We start from the raw sequence: 15,459 nt of genomic DNA on the forward strand, positions 1-15,459 counted from the left end.
CCCAAGTAGTAGAAGGGCCGGTCTCCTCCTCGACCGGCGTTAGCGTACATAACTACATATCAAGCTTCGACACCACGCTTTCCGGGTTAAGCAGAACAAGCCCAGCCCCTCTAAAGGCCAACTTGATATTTTTCTCCGTCATGGTGGCCTGAAATGCTGCATAGAAGGCGAGAAAAAACTCGGTCTTGGAAATATGGGTTATCGAGCATCGGATCAGATGCTTGATTTCTTGCCCGTAAGCCTTCTTTAATAGGCTAAAGTACCCGACATCGAGAGGCTAAAGCAGATGAGACGAATGAGGCGGCATATAGAGCGTAACAATCTTGTTTGCCTAGCAATATTTCTCAAACTCGAGAGAGTGATGACTTTCGTGACCGTCGAGGATCAAAAGCCAATAGCAGCTAATTAATCGCGCGTTTGTACACCGGTCAAAATGCTTTAGCCACTCAAGACCTAGCTCATTATCGGTCCAGCCATTAGGAGATATTGCAATAGCCCAGTCGTCCGGGAGGTTGCTATCTCGGTACCAGTTGGCAAGGTAATACTGGCCCGCACTAATGATAAACGGCGGGATCGCCTAGCCTTCCGCATTAATCGCCTAGATAATAGTAATCCATTCCTGGTTTCCAGGCTGCACTGATTTCGGTCTTATACGCCTTTCTGAGCCTATGACGACCATTCCGCTTACAATGACGCCCATCATAAAGCCAACCTCATCAAAGTTATAGATATTAGCCAAGTCGATACTATATTTCGCGATTATATTCTCCACGAGCCTAAACTAATTACGAATAATAGTTGGATCTTCGCATTTGGCCCTCTGGTAGTCGTATTTATGAAAAAAATGCGTCTTAAGCTCTTTGTGTCGCTTGATGAAGTTGGAAGCCTAGCGCTTGCCGATGGGTGGTGCGTCTCGGTCAGCGAGTAGTCGGTTAGCCATTTCTTCCACACCACGAAGTCGCGGAGGAAATCCTCTTGAATCTAGGTCGAGAATGAATCGAACTATAATCTGCTCTTCTAGATCGGATAGCTTGCGCGAGTTTGGGATAGTATCGCGTCGAGACTGTATGCCCCTATGCCGGCGCCATAGTGTACCATAACCGACTTTATAGGACTTTGCAGCGCGTTTAAGACCTAACTTGGGGTTATTTTGATAGGCATGAAGTGCAAGAAGAATTCTAGCCTCGTAATTTGGCTGTGACATTCTAGGTGGTAGAGAATTAATTGATTAAATGGTGAGGATGTAGGATGAGGGATTTTTGATCCACTCGCTTGTCTGATCCACTCGCTTATCATGTACGTTAGGCTTTTGCAATTTTCTGACTCTGGTCGTTCTACGTTCTAGACGAGGTAGTCTTCTGTAGGGCGTTTTGTTACAATAATATTTTATTTTCTCTTGTATTTGGCTGACAGAGTTGGCACTCAGAGTGCAACTCTTGGTACATCAGACCTAATGCATGATACATCAAGAGTTTAGGCACTGGCTACTGGAATGAGCAGATAGTTGATGGGTAGTGATGATGCTAGGGAACTCGCAGACGAAACTCAGACCTACCAAAATCCACTTCCATTTCTACAAGAGTATCTTGACATCGGTGTTTCTGGTAATTCATGCCACCATAGATCTGTAGGTATCCTCTCAGAGGAAAAGGAAAGGTGGCATCTTGTACGACAAGACACATCTTTCCACTGGGTCTCTATGGCTGCCGCCATAGAAGCTTATATTAAGGTTACGGTGTTTTACAGCATTGGGCTTTAATGCTGTCATCTGTTTAATAATGTGTTCTTTTATATTGTGCCCGACAAACCCTCTTGGAGGCGTCATCAAAGTCAACAATACATGTGAGATGAGCATTGCCCTCCTGCCAAGTAGTCTGAGGGTTCTGAACAAATGGACGTCTAAAAGACTCGACAGATTGGAATAATTGCATAGCGTCTTGACATGGGCTAGATAACTCCCAGAGCTACAGGAACAACGATTGAATTCCTACAAAACTATCTACTATAACGCGTGGATGCACCTTGGCCTTTCATCTCATACCAGAGAAGTCCTTGGGTATGCTCGACCGTCATCCTTCTAAAGGCAACAGTGGTTTATCTTTGCCTGGTCTCCTTTCTACCAATTGCACTCCGCGCCATCTACAGCCAAAGTTAGATGAGCTCAATGGAGATATAGCAAGGGATCAGATACTCACAAAGCTCCTGAACTTCTTCCCAAACACATAGACCGGGAGCGATAGTGACAAGACTGCAGTGGTAACGCCAGCAACGCCAAAGAAAAAGGGCCGTACTCCGACCTTGATCATGAACCCGGTCAGGAACGAGGTTGCAATGAAGGAAAAGATTGCCTTGAAAAACGCAATCACCACGAAGGCTAGATTAGATTCGTGAGCATGGCAGTCTAGCACATAGGAGAGCGCCGCCTGGATGACGAAGGGGAAGCCGGCATGCTGCACCCCCAGCCACGCGAGCACAACGGGCAGAGAGTGGCCTCGTGCAACACTTTCGCCGAATCCGATGAAGGAGAGGATGAATATCGGAGCACCAATGGCCATGAGCACTATGCGGAACTCGGGCTCAAACACACCGCCATTGCGTCGTGCCAAACTCTTTGCGACGGCGTCTGCCATCCAGCCCGCCAACGGAGCTGCGATGAGGCCGACGACGAACGGAGCGATGTTGACGATGCCAAGGAATGTGGGAGTGAGATTGTAGGGAGGCTGCGTTAGCAGGACTGTCGACAAGAGGCCAGTGCCAATCGCGAGAGCGGTACAGAAGCCGTTGATGGTGGCCCCGAAGAGCACTGCTGGATAGGCCATCAGCTGGAACGGGCTCAACATGTCGCGGAAAAAGTTAGCGTTGGACACGCGGCCGCGGAAAATGCGCAGTTTTCGAGTGTACGGCTCGGGTCGTTCAACGTTCCCCTTTAGCAGATCTACATCATCGTCAAATCGAGACGTGTATAAAGATGCATCTATAGAGAGCGTTGTGGACAAGGTCTTGCTGAGCCCGCCAGGACCCATTCGAGAGGTTTCGTTCCGGGTGTATGATTGTTCCGGTGGGCTAGGGACCTCGATAGGCTTCATGGGCATCGGTGTTTCGCCGACTGTTGGCCTCGGCTTTGAGTACGTTGTTTCGAAGAGGAGGAAGTACGATAGTATCAATAGTATGCCAAACACTAGAGCACTGAAGCCGAACGTGGCCGAGTAGCCCATGCCGTCAATGATGAGGCCAGCCAGGACTTGACTGTATCGCAGATATTGCGTCAATAGGTGGTTCAGATTCCAAACAACATAGTCAGCAGCAACTCACCCGATCAGAATTCCAGCACTTATCACCAGGCTCCAGAGCGCGAGCCACCTGCCACGCTCGTGGAGGAAGAAGATGTCGGAAATGAGTGCAGTGACCATGGTTTCATATGGCGCAGAAGCGATTCCCTGCAATGTCCGCAGAGCTGCCAACGAAGCGAAGGACTCGAGAGGCATGAGAATTGCACGACTTGACTGGTCTGGCCCTGGGAAAGTTTACTCACGTTTGCAAAAGCACCCCATGTATTCGTAATTACCATGATCAGGATAGAACCCAGTATGAAAGGTCTCTTCCCAATCACGTTTGATCCGGCCGCCGTGACTGAAGCAGTGAAGCCAGTCCAGAAAACCAACAAGCCAATTGTCCACGTTGAGGCGGTATCGACGCTGACAGAGAACTCATGCGAGATGATGGGGATGGCGGGAGTTAGCATGGCTGACATGCTATCGTCGGTCAGCGTGCTTAGTCTTGGTATCAATCTAGGAATGTACTGCTCTTACGCAATGACGGTGGTGGAGATGACTGATACCAGGATGCCAATCGTGTTCTTTGTTGCTTTGGGCCTGCAAGTTGATGCGTCGTCAGCAACCTCCAAGTGGTCTCGAGTTCAAGCCCGACGTACCAATTCAATGGGTCATTTGGACTATCTGAGGGCTGCGGGTCTAAGATGATATCGCCCACCTTCTTCACGCCCACAGTATCTGCTCGGAGCTTGGTTAGAGACCATAGGAGGCCGAGTTTGCCATATTTACGTACTGAGAGAATGCGCCGGCGCATTCTTGGACTCGCTGAGAATAGAGCTCCCAGGGGGTAGTGCCAAATGGCCATCGTCGAGAACGCCAAACGCCATTACCGTGGATTAAATGCCAGACCAGCTGGAAGTGTGGTATGAAGTGCGGATTGGTTCGGATGGAATACCAGAAATGAAAGCAAAGGTATCGAAGAAAAGATGGCAACAGATTAATAAAGCATTGAAAAGAATGGGGAGCACATCTCCAGGATAGCGCCCTCAAGGAATAGAAGAGAATGACATTTCGTGATGCAAGCAGTCTGGCAATGGATAGGTCCGTGTTAAATAATCAGAGGGGTCGTAGCCGCGTCAACTTGAAGTGATCACTAAGCGGGCTTTTGGTGGTGGAACCTGGCATAGAATGCATAAAGTGTGGGATAAGCTTTGTTAGATGTTTTGAGTCTCAAACCGCCAGGCACAATAACTGACGATTCAAGTGTGGGGTGTCAAGTCGCAGTGCTGTTTTAGGAGTGATATCTTAGAACGGCATGGGTTTGAGACGCTGCAAAGATGGGTGGGTGATCTGCACGAAAATCCCCGAGAAGAAGCAGGTCAGATCTGGCGGGGTTATTTACATCGGGGGAGAGAGCTGGGCCGAGAGCTGACATGTCGTTGACAATTTGACAAGGCGGTGGTGCAAAAGGTGTCACCCTCCCCTTGTTTCAAAGTCTGAAGCCGAATTTCATATTTTTAGAGCTGCCATCAGGAAGCTCACTACCGAGATTCTCTGCCGGTAGTTAGCAATACCCGGGGATGCTGACGTGGCTAAAGCTGTTGCAGTTTCACCTTTATCTTCGGGAATGGAGTTAGCGAAATTTACATGTTCTGCTTCCAAAGCGATGTAAGAGATTTCTAACCCAATAACAGCTATAGCGAGGAGGGTATAGATAACTTACATACGTTTGAGGCATGCTTTCAGAATTCGGTGGAGTATTATTTGCGAGAGCATGGCAAGGGACTTTTTATAGTAGGATGCTCTCAGTTCGCAATTTCTCTACCAATGCCGGGAAGGTCTTCCCATTCATTGTGGGTAGTAATCAGCAGATATATTACTGCTAGTTAACGCCAATGGCCGAGCTGGTCTCTACGTTGCGCAGGACTGACGTCCAAGCTTAGGAGCAATGGCGGCTACAGCTTACACGCATAAGAAAAGGGTTTGCTCTATAGGGGTATACCTGGCCCTGATTTTCAGTCCACTTCAAGTATAATATGACCACCAGCGTCCTCGTCAACATAAATTGGCGTGTCTCCCAAAACCACAACCTCCATATGACCCTGCGGAATGTCCCTTTTTAACCGATCAAGATCATCTTCTGCGTCCACCTCAGCCTTTGTCGCAGACGCGATATGAAACCCCCGATGAACAAGACAAAGGCGGAAACCGGTTTGGCTCCTGGACGGTTGGGCAGGGTTTCTTTGAACAGTTCCCGGAGTTGTATGCCGATATTCAGATACATGCAGCTTCATAGACGTCAGGGATCAATACAAACACACGAGAATTTGCCCGTGAAATAAATATGTGTCCATACACATGGGTACGAGACCAGGAAAGGGTATGTAACCTCACATGAGCCCCCACAAAGTTCCCACCGCAGTCCAGACAACACAGCCCCAGATTCCAGACCCCAGAACATGTCCCGTCAGAGATGAAGCCAAGTTATCTTTATCATCGTCCTTATCCTTCTCTTCAGAGTCGGACTCTTTTTCTTTCTTGGCCTTTTCCTGAGCTTCCTCCCATGTGGGCTGAGGCTTTCCCTTCAACTCCTCCGAGTTACTTTGAACAACACTCTCTTTACCAACAACCAGCTGCTCACCGTCGACTGCACGATGGTCATCATATTCATATCCGCAAGCCTCGACCACAATCCCGCCCAGCTTCTCGTCATCACCGGAGCAGTCCCCTAGCAAACCTTCCCAGCACCGCATGATAGGTGTAAAGGCCAGGTACCCTGCCTCGCCAGCCGGGATGCCTGGTTTTGTGACCCTGAATGGCACCAAAACGGTCTCGTTCAGGTCGATCTTGGCTCTCCTATCTGACGAAGCGGCGTCCTTGACAGCGTCTAGAACCGGTTGGATGTCCGAGACGGACACGTTGACGGTCGAGTTGAGTGTGAGGCCCATGGTGTATCGGTCAACTTCACAGACATCATCTTCTCCCTTTTCGCGAGCTAGATCCGTGGTGCAGTTGATGTATTCCGATGTGCGGAATGTCTTCAGTGAGGGGACGGTATATCCTTTGTTCCCGTACTTGCCTTGGGGTTCGAAGGACGTGCAGGAGCGCTTGGAGAGGCACGAGGCCCAGGTAGGAAAAAGAGAGAGCAGAGCAGTTCCGACGATTGACTTCATTGTGTAGGTTTTGGTCCTTGGTTGTTCAATTGCCAAGACTAGGGAAATGAGGGAGCTGCAGTAGAATATGTCAACTATATATACATAGAGTGGCGTCATCTTATACGAGCTCTGCATTCTCGGCTCCACACTCATTACCGTATCTCTCTAGAAATGGCTTCATATTATTTAAAACAATATATCTGAAGGATGCTACAAGCGAATGGTATTGAATTGTCTAGCCACTCAGCAGCCACCTCCACAAGATCTTTGGCTGGTAGGATCGGCGGAGGAAGCAAATGACTGGGCTGTTTATTGGCTACGACTTGCATCGCCACACGTCACTAGACTGCAAAACTTGATTCCCCACGCCAGCCGAAAAGATCTCCATGTTGTTGGTCGACTGTCAAGCATGTTATTGACATCATAGAGTGAGACCAACACAATTCTAGAGCTGAATTTATGACTATGACTAGCCTCGGCGATTTCCCTATATTGATATTAAATCATGCACTATTTCATCATCCAGGTGTATTCTTCAGGCGACAGTCTATCTCTCTTCTTCAATCTCACCGTTCATAAGCACCACATGGCTATTTCATCCTGTATATCCCATAGCCTCCCTCATTTGCCTCCATCTTCCCCTGCATTCTGGCTGCCAGCACATCGAGCTTCTCCACAGTCTGAACCCCAGCGATCCTGAGCTCCTCTTCTTTCCATCCCCGTAGAGGATAGAACAAATACGGCAAGACAGACGCCTTTAGCAGCGGCGCCCCTTTCACGAGCAAGATGTTCCAGACTAACAAGATGACCATCAGAAATGTTGCTGCCGCTGGGAGGATCAGCCACTCCCAGCGCACCACTATAACAGGCTCCCTAATGTATGCAGTTCCTTTCACCATCTCGGCGTCTTTGTTGTCTCCAGGGTTGCTACTCCGGAGCTGGTTGGTGAGTGTTGACGCGATGTCACTGGTCAACTTCTCCATGTCGGCCAGTTTAAAGATAAACCCTGCATTCAGCGGAGTTGTGAGATCGACCTGGGATCGAGGACTTCCATTCGCTTGCTCCGTCATGGTGACACTTAGCAGGTGCTCCAAATAGTACGGAAGTCTTCCCTCAAGGGTAGAAGCTACCCAGAAGGTCTCATCGCCATCTGGTGTTCCTAGGACGACATAGTTGATGCGGATGTCTTCGGATAGTCTGGGTTGATCGATGTACTTGAGCATCGTGTCGGTTGATTTCTCAGACTTGGAATCGATAGCTTCGCTTGATGACTTGACCCCCTTGAAAACGCGCTTGCACCATTTGAAATCTGCAACAAAGACTTCTGCGTCTGGTGGTCTCGATCGTCCCTTTCCGGTACTGACCCATGACCCATTCTCGTGCCGTATGACGAGTAGCTGGCCGAGCCAACCATCCATCGACATAGACTTGAATTCGGTGTGCAAGATCTGGGTGTCTTCATGGTTCTTGTACGCGGCGTTGTTAAGGTATCGTAGCGATGGTTTCTCGTCTTTTTCCTTTTCGAGTTCACTCTGCTTAAGCAAGGGAATAGTGTAATTGCACTGCTGGAAGTAAGAGTTGCTTTCCGATTCTTCACATTCTCGCGTGGTTTTATCGGTGACGTTGTGGAGGGTACTGCAAACCCCGAGAGTTGAGAACTCGGGCCACTCGCAACGAGTCGCTGGCGATGGACATTTAAAGTTTGGCTGAAAAGGCTCCCCGGCAAGGGCTGTGAGTATAGATATCTGTATTGCTGGAAGGTCTCCGTTGAGGTTCCAAATCTGCGCTGTGTTTGTGTCGTCGTCAGCATGGCATCTTGTCAAGTCCAAGGGGAATGCACTTACAGCTCGCGCCCTCTCGCTGTAGGAAGCTCTTTGAAGAGTAATTTTGGGCTACGCCCATCTGTGCTGTCACATTGTCCAATCTTCTCTCCTTGATGGGAAAATCGAGGATCTGCTGCGCACTTGGATCTATCCCCAGCGATAGGATGGTGATAAGCGCAAGAGCGCAGCCCAGCTTTGACTGCAGTGGAAGCGTCCAGAACATCATGAAGGAACCCCAAGGTCCTCGGCTCGCATCGTCAAACGTCTGCAGATAGGACAGAGGTCGGGCCCGCGTATAAATGAGTCTCCATTTCAGCTGGCTCAGACAGCTTGCAATGGGCACCAGCAAGGCTGATTTACCCACGGTCGTCAGCACAGCGATGATGGAGTTGGGTTGGATGGCTAGGGGCCAACTATCTCGTGGTTTCCCGTTCGCCTCGACCAAGACTCCGACGATGAGGCCGAGACAAATCACGCTCACGGCAGCGGCTCCAATATCCCACCACCACCACCAGTCGAACGCCTTGATGACCTGGCCCTCTTGCTCAGTCGGTGGCTCCAAGGGGTGATACTCGGTAGATGGTGCATCTTGCGAAACTCTCGAGGCATTGTCGACACGGGAGCGTACCGTGCTTGCGCGAGACACCGGTCGCAGAGGAAAGTGTTCACCACTGGCGGTTGATGGCCGCGAAACTAGGCTGACGGTAGAAGGATCAAGGTCGATTGCGGAATCTGCAGATGAGACTCCATTGTTCTGGCCATGTTGCAGATATCGGGGTGGGTGTGACCGCGACATGTAGACAGCTTTTGTGGATGTAGTTACTCCAGGAGATAAGATCTCGAGACAAGGAGGAAGCGTGAGCTTTAGGTCGAGATGATCTAGTCTTATTGCTAAGCATAAAACCAGGCTGTGAAAATGCACCGCATCCTATATTCTTTTCTTAGAACCAAAAGGTTACACTGCAGCCCTACTCAGCCCCCGACACTCTGGCTCAGCAAGGTGGGACCTGCAGATAACCGCATCCACGACGTTACCAAGAGTTGCCTCTTCTGTGCCCAATCATTGTATTGGAGGAATCTTTTGCCGCGGAGTGGGCTTCGACTTGGTCTCTCCAATGTTCTACTTGATGAATTTCGGCCAGTCAAATAGCTTCATCGCTCAGCCTGATTTGCGCTGCCTAGAGATCCTCGCCGCACTTGAAACTAAGCCACCCGCCCCCAACGGGTGACCTGAAATGGCCGGCGCGTATGTGCCAAGACTGAACTGCCCACGGTGCAAGTCGATAGTTGTCTGAATTTCGTGTAAGGCCGTTTTCCATTTCTTACTACTTGGGGGAGCTCAAGATGGCCCATCCCTGCTAGTCGTTCCTCCTGACAACAGACTCAGTAAAGAGGGACAAATGATGGGCCCACCAACACCCTTCAACATCTTGCACATCGAACTTGATCTGAACCCATCTCGTGTCTACCAGCATTGGCACAAATGGATCCCGAAGCATCCGAATCATTTCCGGCTCAGAATCATCACCAGTTTGTCCTATCTTCGGGAGCCTCGGCGCACAAATGGCAGTGTGGCTCCCCTCGGGCGATATTGATCCTACAACACGGATTTGGAGAATATGCTGAGCGCTACATCGTCTCCCATTCCCAGCTCATACCGAAACTGAACACAGCGAGATTCGAGGTCTGGGCACTCGATCTCTGGGGCCATGGAACATCTCCAGGGGATCGCAGCATCGTCGACGTGGAAATGGCGGTAAAGGATCACCTCGAGATGCGAAGCCGAGCTGATTCGCGAGGATTACCTGTTTTTCTCTTCGGACACTCTCTTGGGGGCCTCATTACCGCCGCGAGTGTGGCAGAAACCTCTTCATATCGCACAAACGGAGTTATTCTCTCAAGCCCGGCTCTAACGGAGGGTCTGCCGTTGCCTGTCGAGTATCTGGTTCATCTTCTGGCTTACTTTATGCCCGCTACGCAAATCCCCACGCCCAAGGCTTCTGCAGACGACTTGTGCAGTGACCTCGAACAAGCACGTCTAGCTGCCGAAGATGAATCCAAGTACAAAGGCCAAATTTCGTTCCTGGTCGCATCCAGCGCTCTGCGAGTGGCAAGGAGACTATGGGCAAGGTGTGACCAATGGACTCAGCCAACGCTCGTCACCCACGGCACCAGCGATTCGCACGCCGAGTTTAGGCTAAGTGAACGCCTAGTACGGGATATCGCATCGACGGACAAGACTTTTCACCCTGTGGAAGGGGGATATCACGAACTTCTGAACGAGGAGAGGCCCGAAGAGATTATCAAGCTCTTGTTTGACTGGTTGGAGAGTCACATGTAACTCTCGAAGGCTGGTAGGTACATGACAAGGAGGGCATAATTTTTCTAGAAAAATACTTTTACATGCGTTCAGGCCAAGCTAGGCGTGAATCAAGCCAACAGCAATGGATCCTCACAAAATTACCAAAATCTATCTCGTACAAGGCCGAAGAAGCGTAGCTTCGAGGTAGGATCATGACAGGTCAGAGGGCAGTGGGTGGACCCCGACAACCACCTCTATAGAACTCAACCTTCTTGACCGATGGTCACTCGGGGTAATACATCCATGCCTAAATTTAATCTTACTTAAAGTACACAGCAACTTTAGGCAATTTTCCCGCATTACTTTCCTCCGAGCTACTCACAAACGGGCAAGTCATGTTCCTCCCATTCGCCGACAACTTGTCAAGTCCGATATTTAAAACTTTGAACGAATAACAAGATGCCAGATCCTTGTCGATTCATCTAGTCTTAATGTCTATGGAACGGTCTAGGCCGTTGTCCGATTCGACCACGCCGCCCGGGCCGCTATATTTGTTTCAAACAAAGGAGCATTGCATTTCAGCTGTCAGAATCGAGGCACATCTCCGACGCTTGGTTCAACGCGACCTTCCTCCTTGAAACAAAGGCTTCGACTTCCCCAGGATCAACTCCCGGCTTTCACTTTATGGATCGGCGCAAGGGTTATCCCGTCTTATTGTAAATGAGAAGGAGGACCTTGGCTGTGTCACTCTCGCGTTACTCTAATGCAAAAAAAAAGAGGCATTTTTTCGGATCGGTGAAGCAGGGCGGCTACAGAGTGATTAATGCGAGAAGGAGATTGGAGGATTTTGTTTGATTGTCTGAATCAACCCTGCTCTGGAGTCGAGTTGCTGGAATATAAAATGGCCGGTCCTTGCTGTCAATCGAGTGAGATATCTAGCAGGATATTCAGCAAGATATACACCAGCATCAACTTTGCCTCATCTATTCACATCATTCACAATGAAGCTGTCACTTTTTACCATCTCTGCCCTCGCTGCGTCTCTTGTGAGCGCCTTCCCCATCACCGGCGACGACGTCAGATGCCGCAGCGGCCCTGGAACCAGCTACGCCATCAAAAAGACGTTCAAGAAGGGCACCAATGTCAAGATCACGTGCCAGACAACGGGAACCAACATCAAGGGTAACAACATCTGGGACAAGGTTTCCGAAGGATGCTATGTCTCGGACTACTATGTCAAGACTGGCTCCAGCGGCTTTGTCACAAAGAAGTGTCCCGGCACTGGTGGTAGCTGCGGCGCGCCCAAGTCTAATCAAGCCACTGTGAACTTGATTGCTAGCTTTGAAGGTTTCCGAGCCAACATCTGTATGTGATGCCTAACTTATCACTCGAGCCGATGCTGACAAGTAATAGACAAGGATGCAGCTGGCTACCCAACCGTGGGCTACGGTCACCTCTGCTCAAACTCCAGGTGCACCGACGTCAAGTATTCCATTCCTCTCTCTCAGGCCAACGGCAAGAAGCTCCTTGCAGATGACATGGCGGTAAGTCACATCCTACATTACACACAGTCAAGAAAGAAACTAACCAAGGCATCCATCCAGAAATTCGAAAAGTGCATCACAGCCATGGTCAAGAGCAACGTCAAGCTCAACAAGAACCAGTACGGCGCCCTGGTCAGCTGGTCCTTCAACAACGGATGCGGTGCCGCTCAGACGTCCACCCTCATCAAGCGCCTCAACAAGGGCGAGGCTCCCAACACGGTGATTTCTCAAGAGCTTCCAAAGTGGGTTTATGCAGGAGGCAAGAAGCTGAACGGCCTTGTTCGTCGTCGCAAGGCAGAGGTTGCTCTGGCCAAGAAGGCGACTACTGAGAAGGCTCTGCCCAAGAGCTGCTAGGGGGGTGAAGAGATCATGGCTGGATGGAGTAGTAATGTCAGGCAGTTAAGTAGTAGCACAAATGAACAAAAATGACGAATATTTCATGCTTTTTACCACATGTCCTTCCTAAGCAGAGTTCCAGAGGTCACAAGAAGCATGAAGTCCAACGTTACCCGTCAGATGACGTATCTGCACCTCCAAGCCAAGGCCTGTACGACATCGGAGCTCCATTCAATAACGGCGCACGCCGGCAAAGGAATCTCCCGTGGAACAGCGAAATCTTTAACATTCCTCAGCTGCCGCCCGCGCACAAACTCAAGGGCGTCATTGGCTGAGATGGGTCGAGATAGGCGATCGCCGCGACCCGCTCGAGATAATCTGAGATAACGGGCTCAGCTCCGTGTGGCTGATGACTCCGCCTCTAACATAAAAGGCGCTGACATCCCCCAACAATCTGAACTTTACCTCAAGAACAGCACTCAAACCTGCAAATTACTTCAAAGACCTCTCAATCAACACCCTCGCAATGGCTTCACAAGTTGTCGTCACTCCTATCGCAGCTCCCGCCGGGTCAGCCATTGACTTTGGTGCCACTGTCTCAAATGTTGACGTTGAGAACATCACTGGTAAGACATGAAAAAGACTCCAGCTTCGTCATCGATTGAAACCACGCAAATAGTGGGAGAATACCCGTGAAATCGGTAACCTCCTATGGTAAGGCATCAACTCTCAGAACGACAGAACAAGCACTAACATGGTGCAGATGCCGACTTTGACGTCATCCGTGAGGCCCTGTTCACGCATCAGGTCCTCGTCTTCAAGAACCAGAGCCATCTCTCTCCCAAGGCTCAGTATGAGATCACCCAGAGATTTGACCCCGAAGCTACGGGCTCTTATGGCCACGGCAAGACGTTGGACGCCAAGCGATCCATCCTTCACCCAGACCTCAAGACGGTCCCACATCAGCCCCAGGTCCAGGTCATTGGCAATGGCTTCGTCGAGGACTACGAGGGTCTGAAGAACATCCAGCTGCGACATCCCCACCATAAGACCTTTCATGCGACCGTCATCCCCCCAGAGAAGGACCTTGACTTTACCCGCTTCTACAGGTGGCACATTGACGCCGCCTTGTATGGACTCGCCCCTCCTGTGGTGACGTCTCTCCTGGCCGTCCGTGTTCCTGGCGGGCGTAAGCAGACTCTGGTGTACGATGACGGCTCCGATGAGGAGCTGACTGTTCCTCTCGGTACCACGGCCTTTGTGTCGGGTTACGCCATGTACGACAGACTCTCGCCCGAAGATCAAAAGTTTGTCCGCACAACCAAGGTCGAGTACGCTCCCCATCCATACGTGTGGATGAGCAGTGCCAAGTCTCGCTCCGACGGTCTGGGCTTGGTCTCGGAAGGAAAGGAGGTCCCTGTTGAGGATCTGCCACCTGTTGAAGAGGAAAAGATCCAGATCCTCCCCATGTGCTGGCGTAACCCCGTGACAGGGCAGCTTGCACTTCAGATCCACCCCTCAGCCGTTCGCAAGCTTCACCTCGCCGATGGCACAGTCATCGATGACCTCAGTGAGGTTCGCGAGCGCGTGCACCAGCTTCAGCGGCCGGGCATCGCTCCCAAGCTGGTGTACCCTCACGACTGGGAGCAGGGAGACTTTGTGCTCTTCCACAACCGAGGATTGATCCACTCGGTGGTCGGAGCGTTTGCAGAGGACGAGGTTCGTCTGTTCCGGCAATGCAACATTGCAGGAAGTCAGCTTCCTCAAGGACCAGTGCCAGTTTCGGCTGCTGCGTGAAAGCGAGTCGTGGGGTCTCGTTTTGTGATGTCAGGGTTCATGTTGCGATTTCGACTTTAGGCAAATAGTTTTGATACCAACTAATTCAGTCGTTCCGTTAAAACTTGGCAAGTCTCCCTGATTCTTAAATATCTTGAGTTCAGGCAGTTGTCAATTTATTGATTCCCAATGCACCCTTGTATGAACAGGCCGAGCACTGTTGTTTCCTGTCGAAGTCCTTGGACAACTTGAACTATCATCCAAATAGATTTAGATAGACTGGGCTTTGTCATAGTTCTATTCATAGAAATAGGCTTCACCATTATAGCCAACTTCTGACTCGACTAAGACCATGCCAGAACTCGTCGCAAAGTTTAAAGGGCAATTGTTTCAGGAGGCCAAGATGTCTAATTGCTCTCCCACCGTCACGCCATCATCCAAACTCTCCTCTCCGTCCAGTCATGCCCGTCCAAACTTGTGCTGTCTCTGGTCTCGCTTCGGACCTGATCCTTTAGCATATTGATGCGATGTTGCCTCCACCAATCCTCGATTCAAGCCTCAGACGGGATCCCCTTCGCTGCGTCTTCTTCAAATCCTCCCGCCTCGATTGTGATGAAGTCTTCGTTCTCGGCTCGAGCTCTATGCCTACTTCTTGTCCGTGTCCGGACCAAAAGACCCGGAAGGGCTCCTCTCGCGAAGTTGCAGTCTCCTGCAGATTGTCAGAGATCCAGGAGGTTGATACATGAGCCTTGCCTCGCAAAGGAGTTGTTTACCTTATCGGGAGATATTATCGCCCTCATTCTTCCTTTGTTCTCATGCAAGTCTCGTGTGCATGTCTGGGAGTCAGGGGCCTGGTGCTCGGCCAGATTTCCGTAGAGGGGCTCTCATCTAGGAGCCCAATTCGTCTTCTTCTCTCTTCTCTTCTTTTCTTCTTCATGGATAAAGCGGAGGTCTCCTTCAGATCTCAGCTAGCTTGCGAGGTTTTGACGTTCAGTTGTCGGCGCATGTACTGCGCTCTCGGGGGTTCTGTCCTTTCCTGTGTATACATGTCTTTCGCTCTGGCATCACCTGTAGGTCTTGCTTTTCAAAAAACTTGCTCTCTTTCCAAAGTCGTTATTGTACTTGCCGTTTTACTCTTCTCGAGTTTCGTTCATGTGTCTCGAGAGTGCTCGCCAGATGTCTGTAAAAGCGCCCACCCCCGCCCTCTTCGTCTTCTTCTCTTCTCTTCTTTGTTTTTTCATGGGATAAAGT

The 15,459-nt window shown here is 50.3% G+C and overlaps 5 protein-coding genes and 1 pseudogene across 6 annotated transcripts, besides 1 other annotated feature; 3 read left to right on the top strand and 3 right to left on the bottom strand.

Moving 5' to 3' along the window:
* Positions 1–2,183: 2,183 nt before the first annotated feature.
* NCS57_00863200 (MFS domain-containing protein) lies at positions 2,184–4,159 on the bottom strand (the record flags this gene model as incomplete). Its single annotated transcript, XM_053058443.1, has 6 exons — positions 2,184–3,246; positions 3,313–3,473; positions 3,533–3,752; positions 3,810–3,872; positions 3,932–4,010; positions 4,066–4,159. 6 exons carry the CDS (start codon positions 4,157–4,159, stop codon positions 2,184–2,186), a joined length of 1,680 nt encoding a protein of 559 aa, XP_052912274.1.
* Positions 4,160–5,662: 1,503 nt separating this feature from the next.
* Positions 5,663–6,445, bottom strand: NCS57_00863300 (uncharacterized protein; the record flags this gene model as incomplete). The annotated part of the gene is made up of 1 exon (XM_053058444.1): positions 5,663–6,445. The coding sequence occupies one exon, from the start codon at positions 6,443–6,445 to the stop codon at positions 5,663–5,665; it is 783 nt and encodes a 260-aa protein (XP_052912275.1).
* Positions 6,446–7,017: 572 nt separating this feature from the next.
* On the bottom strand, positions 7,018–9,127 carry NCS57_00863400 (annotated as a pseudogene). Its single transcript has 2 exons — positions 8,272–9,127; positions 7,018–8,213 (listed from the first exon to the last, which is right to left on the bottom strand).
* Positions 7,018–9,127: a sequence feature.
* Positions 9,128–9,733: 606 nt separating this feature from the next.
* Positions 9,734–10,591, top strand: NCS57_00863500 (Hydrolase-4 domain-containing protein; the record flags this gene model as incomplete). Its single annotated transcript, XM_053058445.1, has 1 exon — positions 9,734–10,591. The coding sequence occupies one exon, from the start codon at positions 9,734–9,736 to the stop codon at positions 10,589–10,591; it is 858 nt and encodes a 285-aa protein (XP_052912276.1).
* Positions 10,592–11,553: 962 nt separating this feature from the next.
* NCS57_00863600 (Lysozyme) lies at positions 11,554–12,450 on the top strand (the record flags this gene model as incomplete). The annotated part of the gene is made up of 3 exons (XM_053058446.1): positions 11,554–11,917; positions 11,966–12,096; positions 12,145–12,450. 3 exons carry the CDS (start codon positions 11,554–11,556, stop codon positions 12,448–12,450), a joined length of 801 nt encoding a protein of 266 aa, XP_052912277.1.
* Positions 12,451–12,958: 508 nt separating this feature from the next.
* Positions 12,959–14,229, top strand: NCS57_00863700 (TauD domain-containing protein; the record flags this gene model as incomplete). The annotated part of the gene is made up of 2 exons (XM_053058447.1): positions 12,959–13,058; positions 13,196–14,229. 2 exons carry the CDS (start codon positions 12,959–12,961, stop codon positions 14,227–14,229), a joined length of 1,134 nt encoding a protein of 377 aa, XP_052912278.1.
* Positions 14,230–15,459: the final 1,230 nt, after the last annotated feature.

This window comes from Fusarium keratoplasticum, chromosome 6 (assembly GCF_025433545.1).
Source record: "Fusarium keratoplasticum isolate Fu6.1 chromosome 6, whole genome shotgun sequence".
NCBI lineage: Eukaryota > Fungi > Ascomycota > Sordariomycetes > Hypocreales > Nectriaceae > Fusarium > Fusarium keratoplasticum.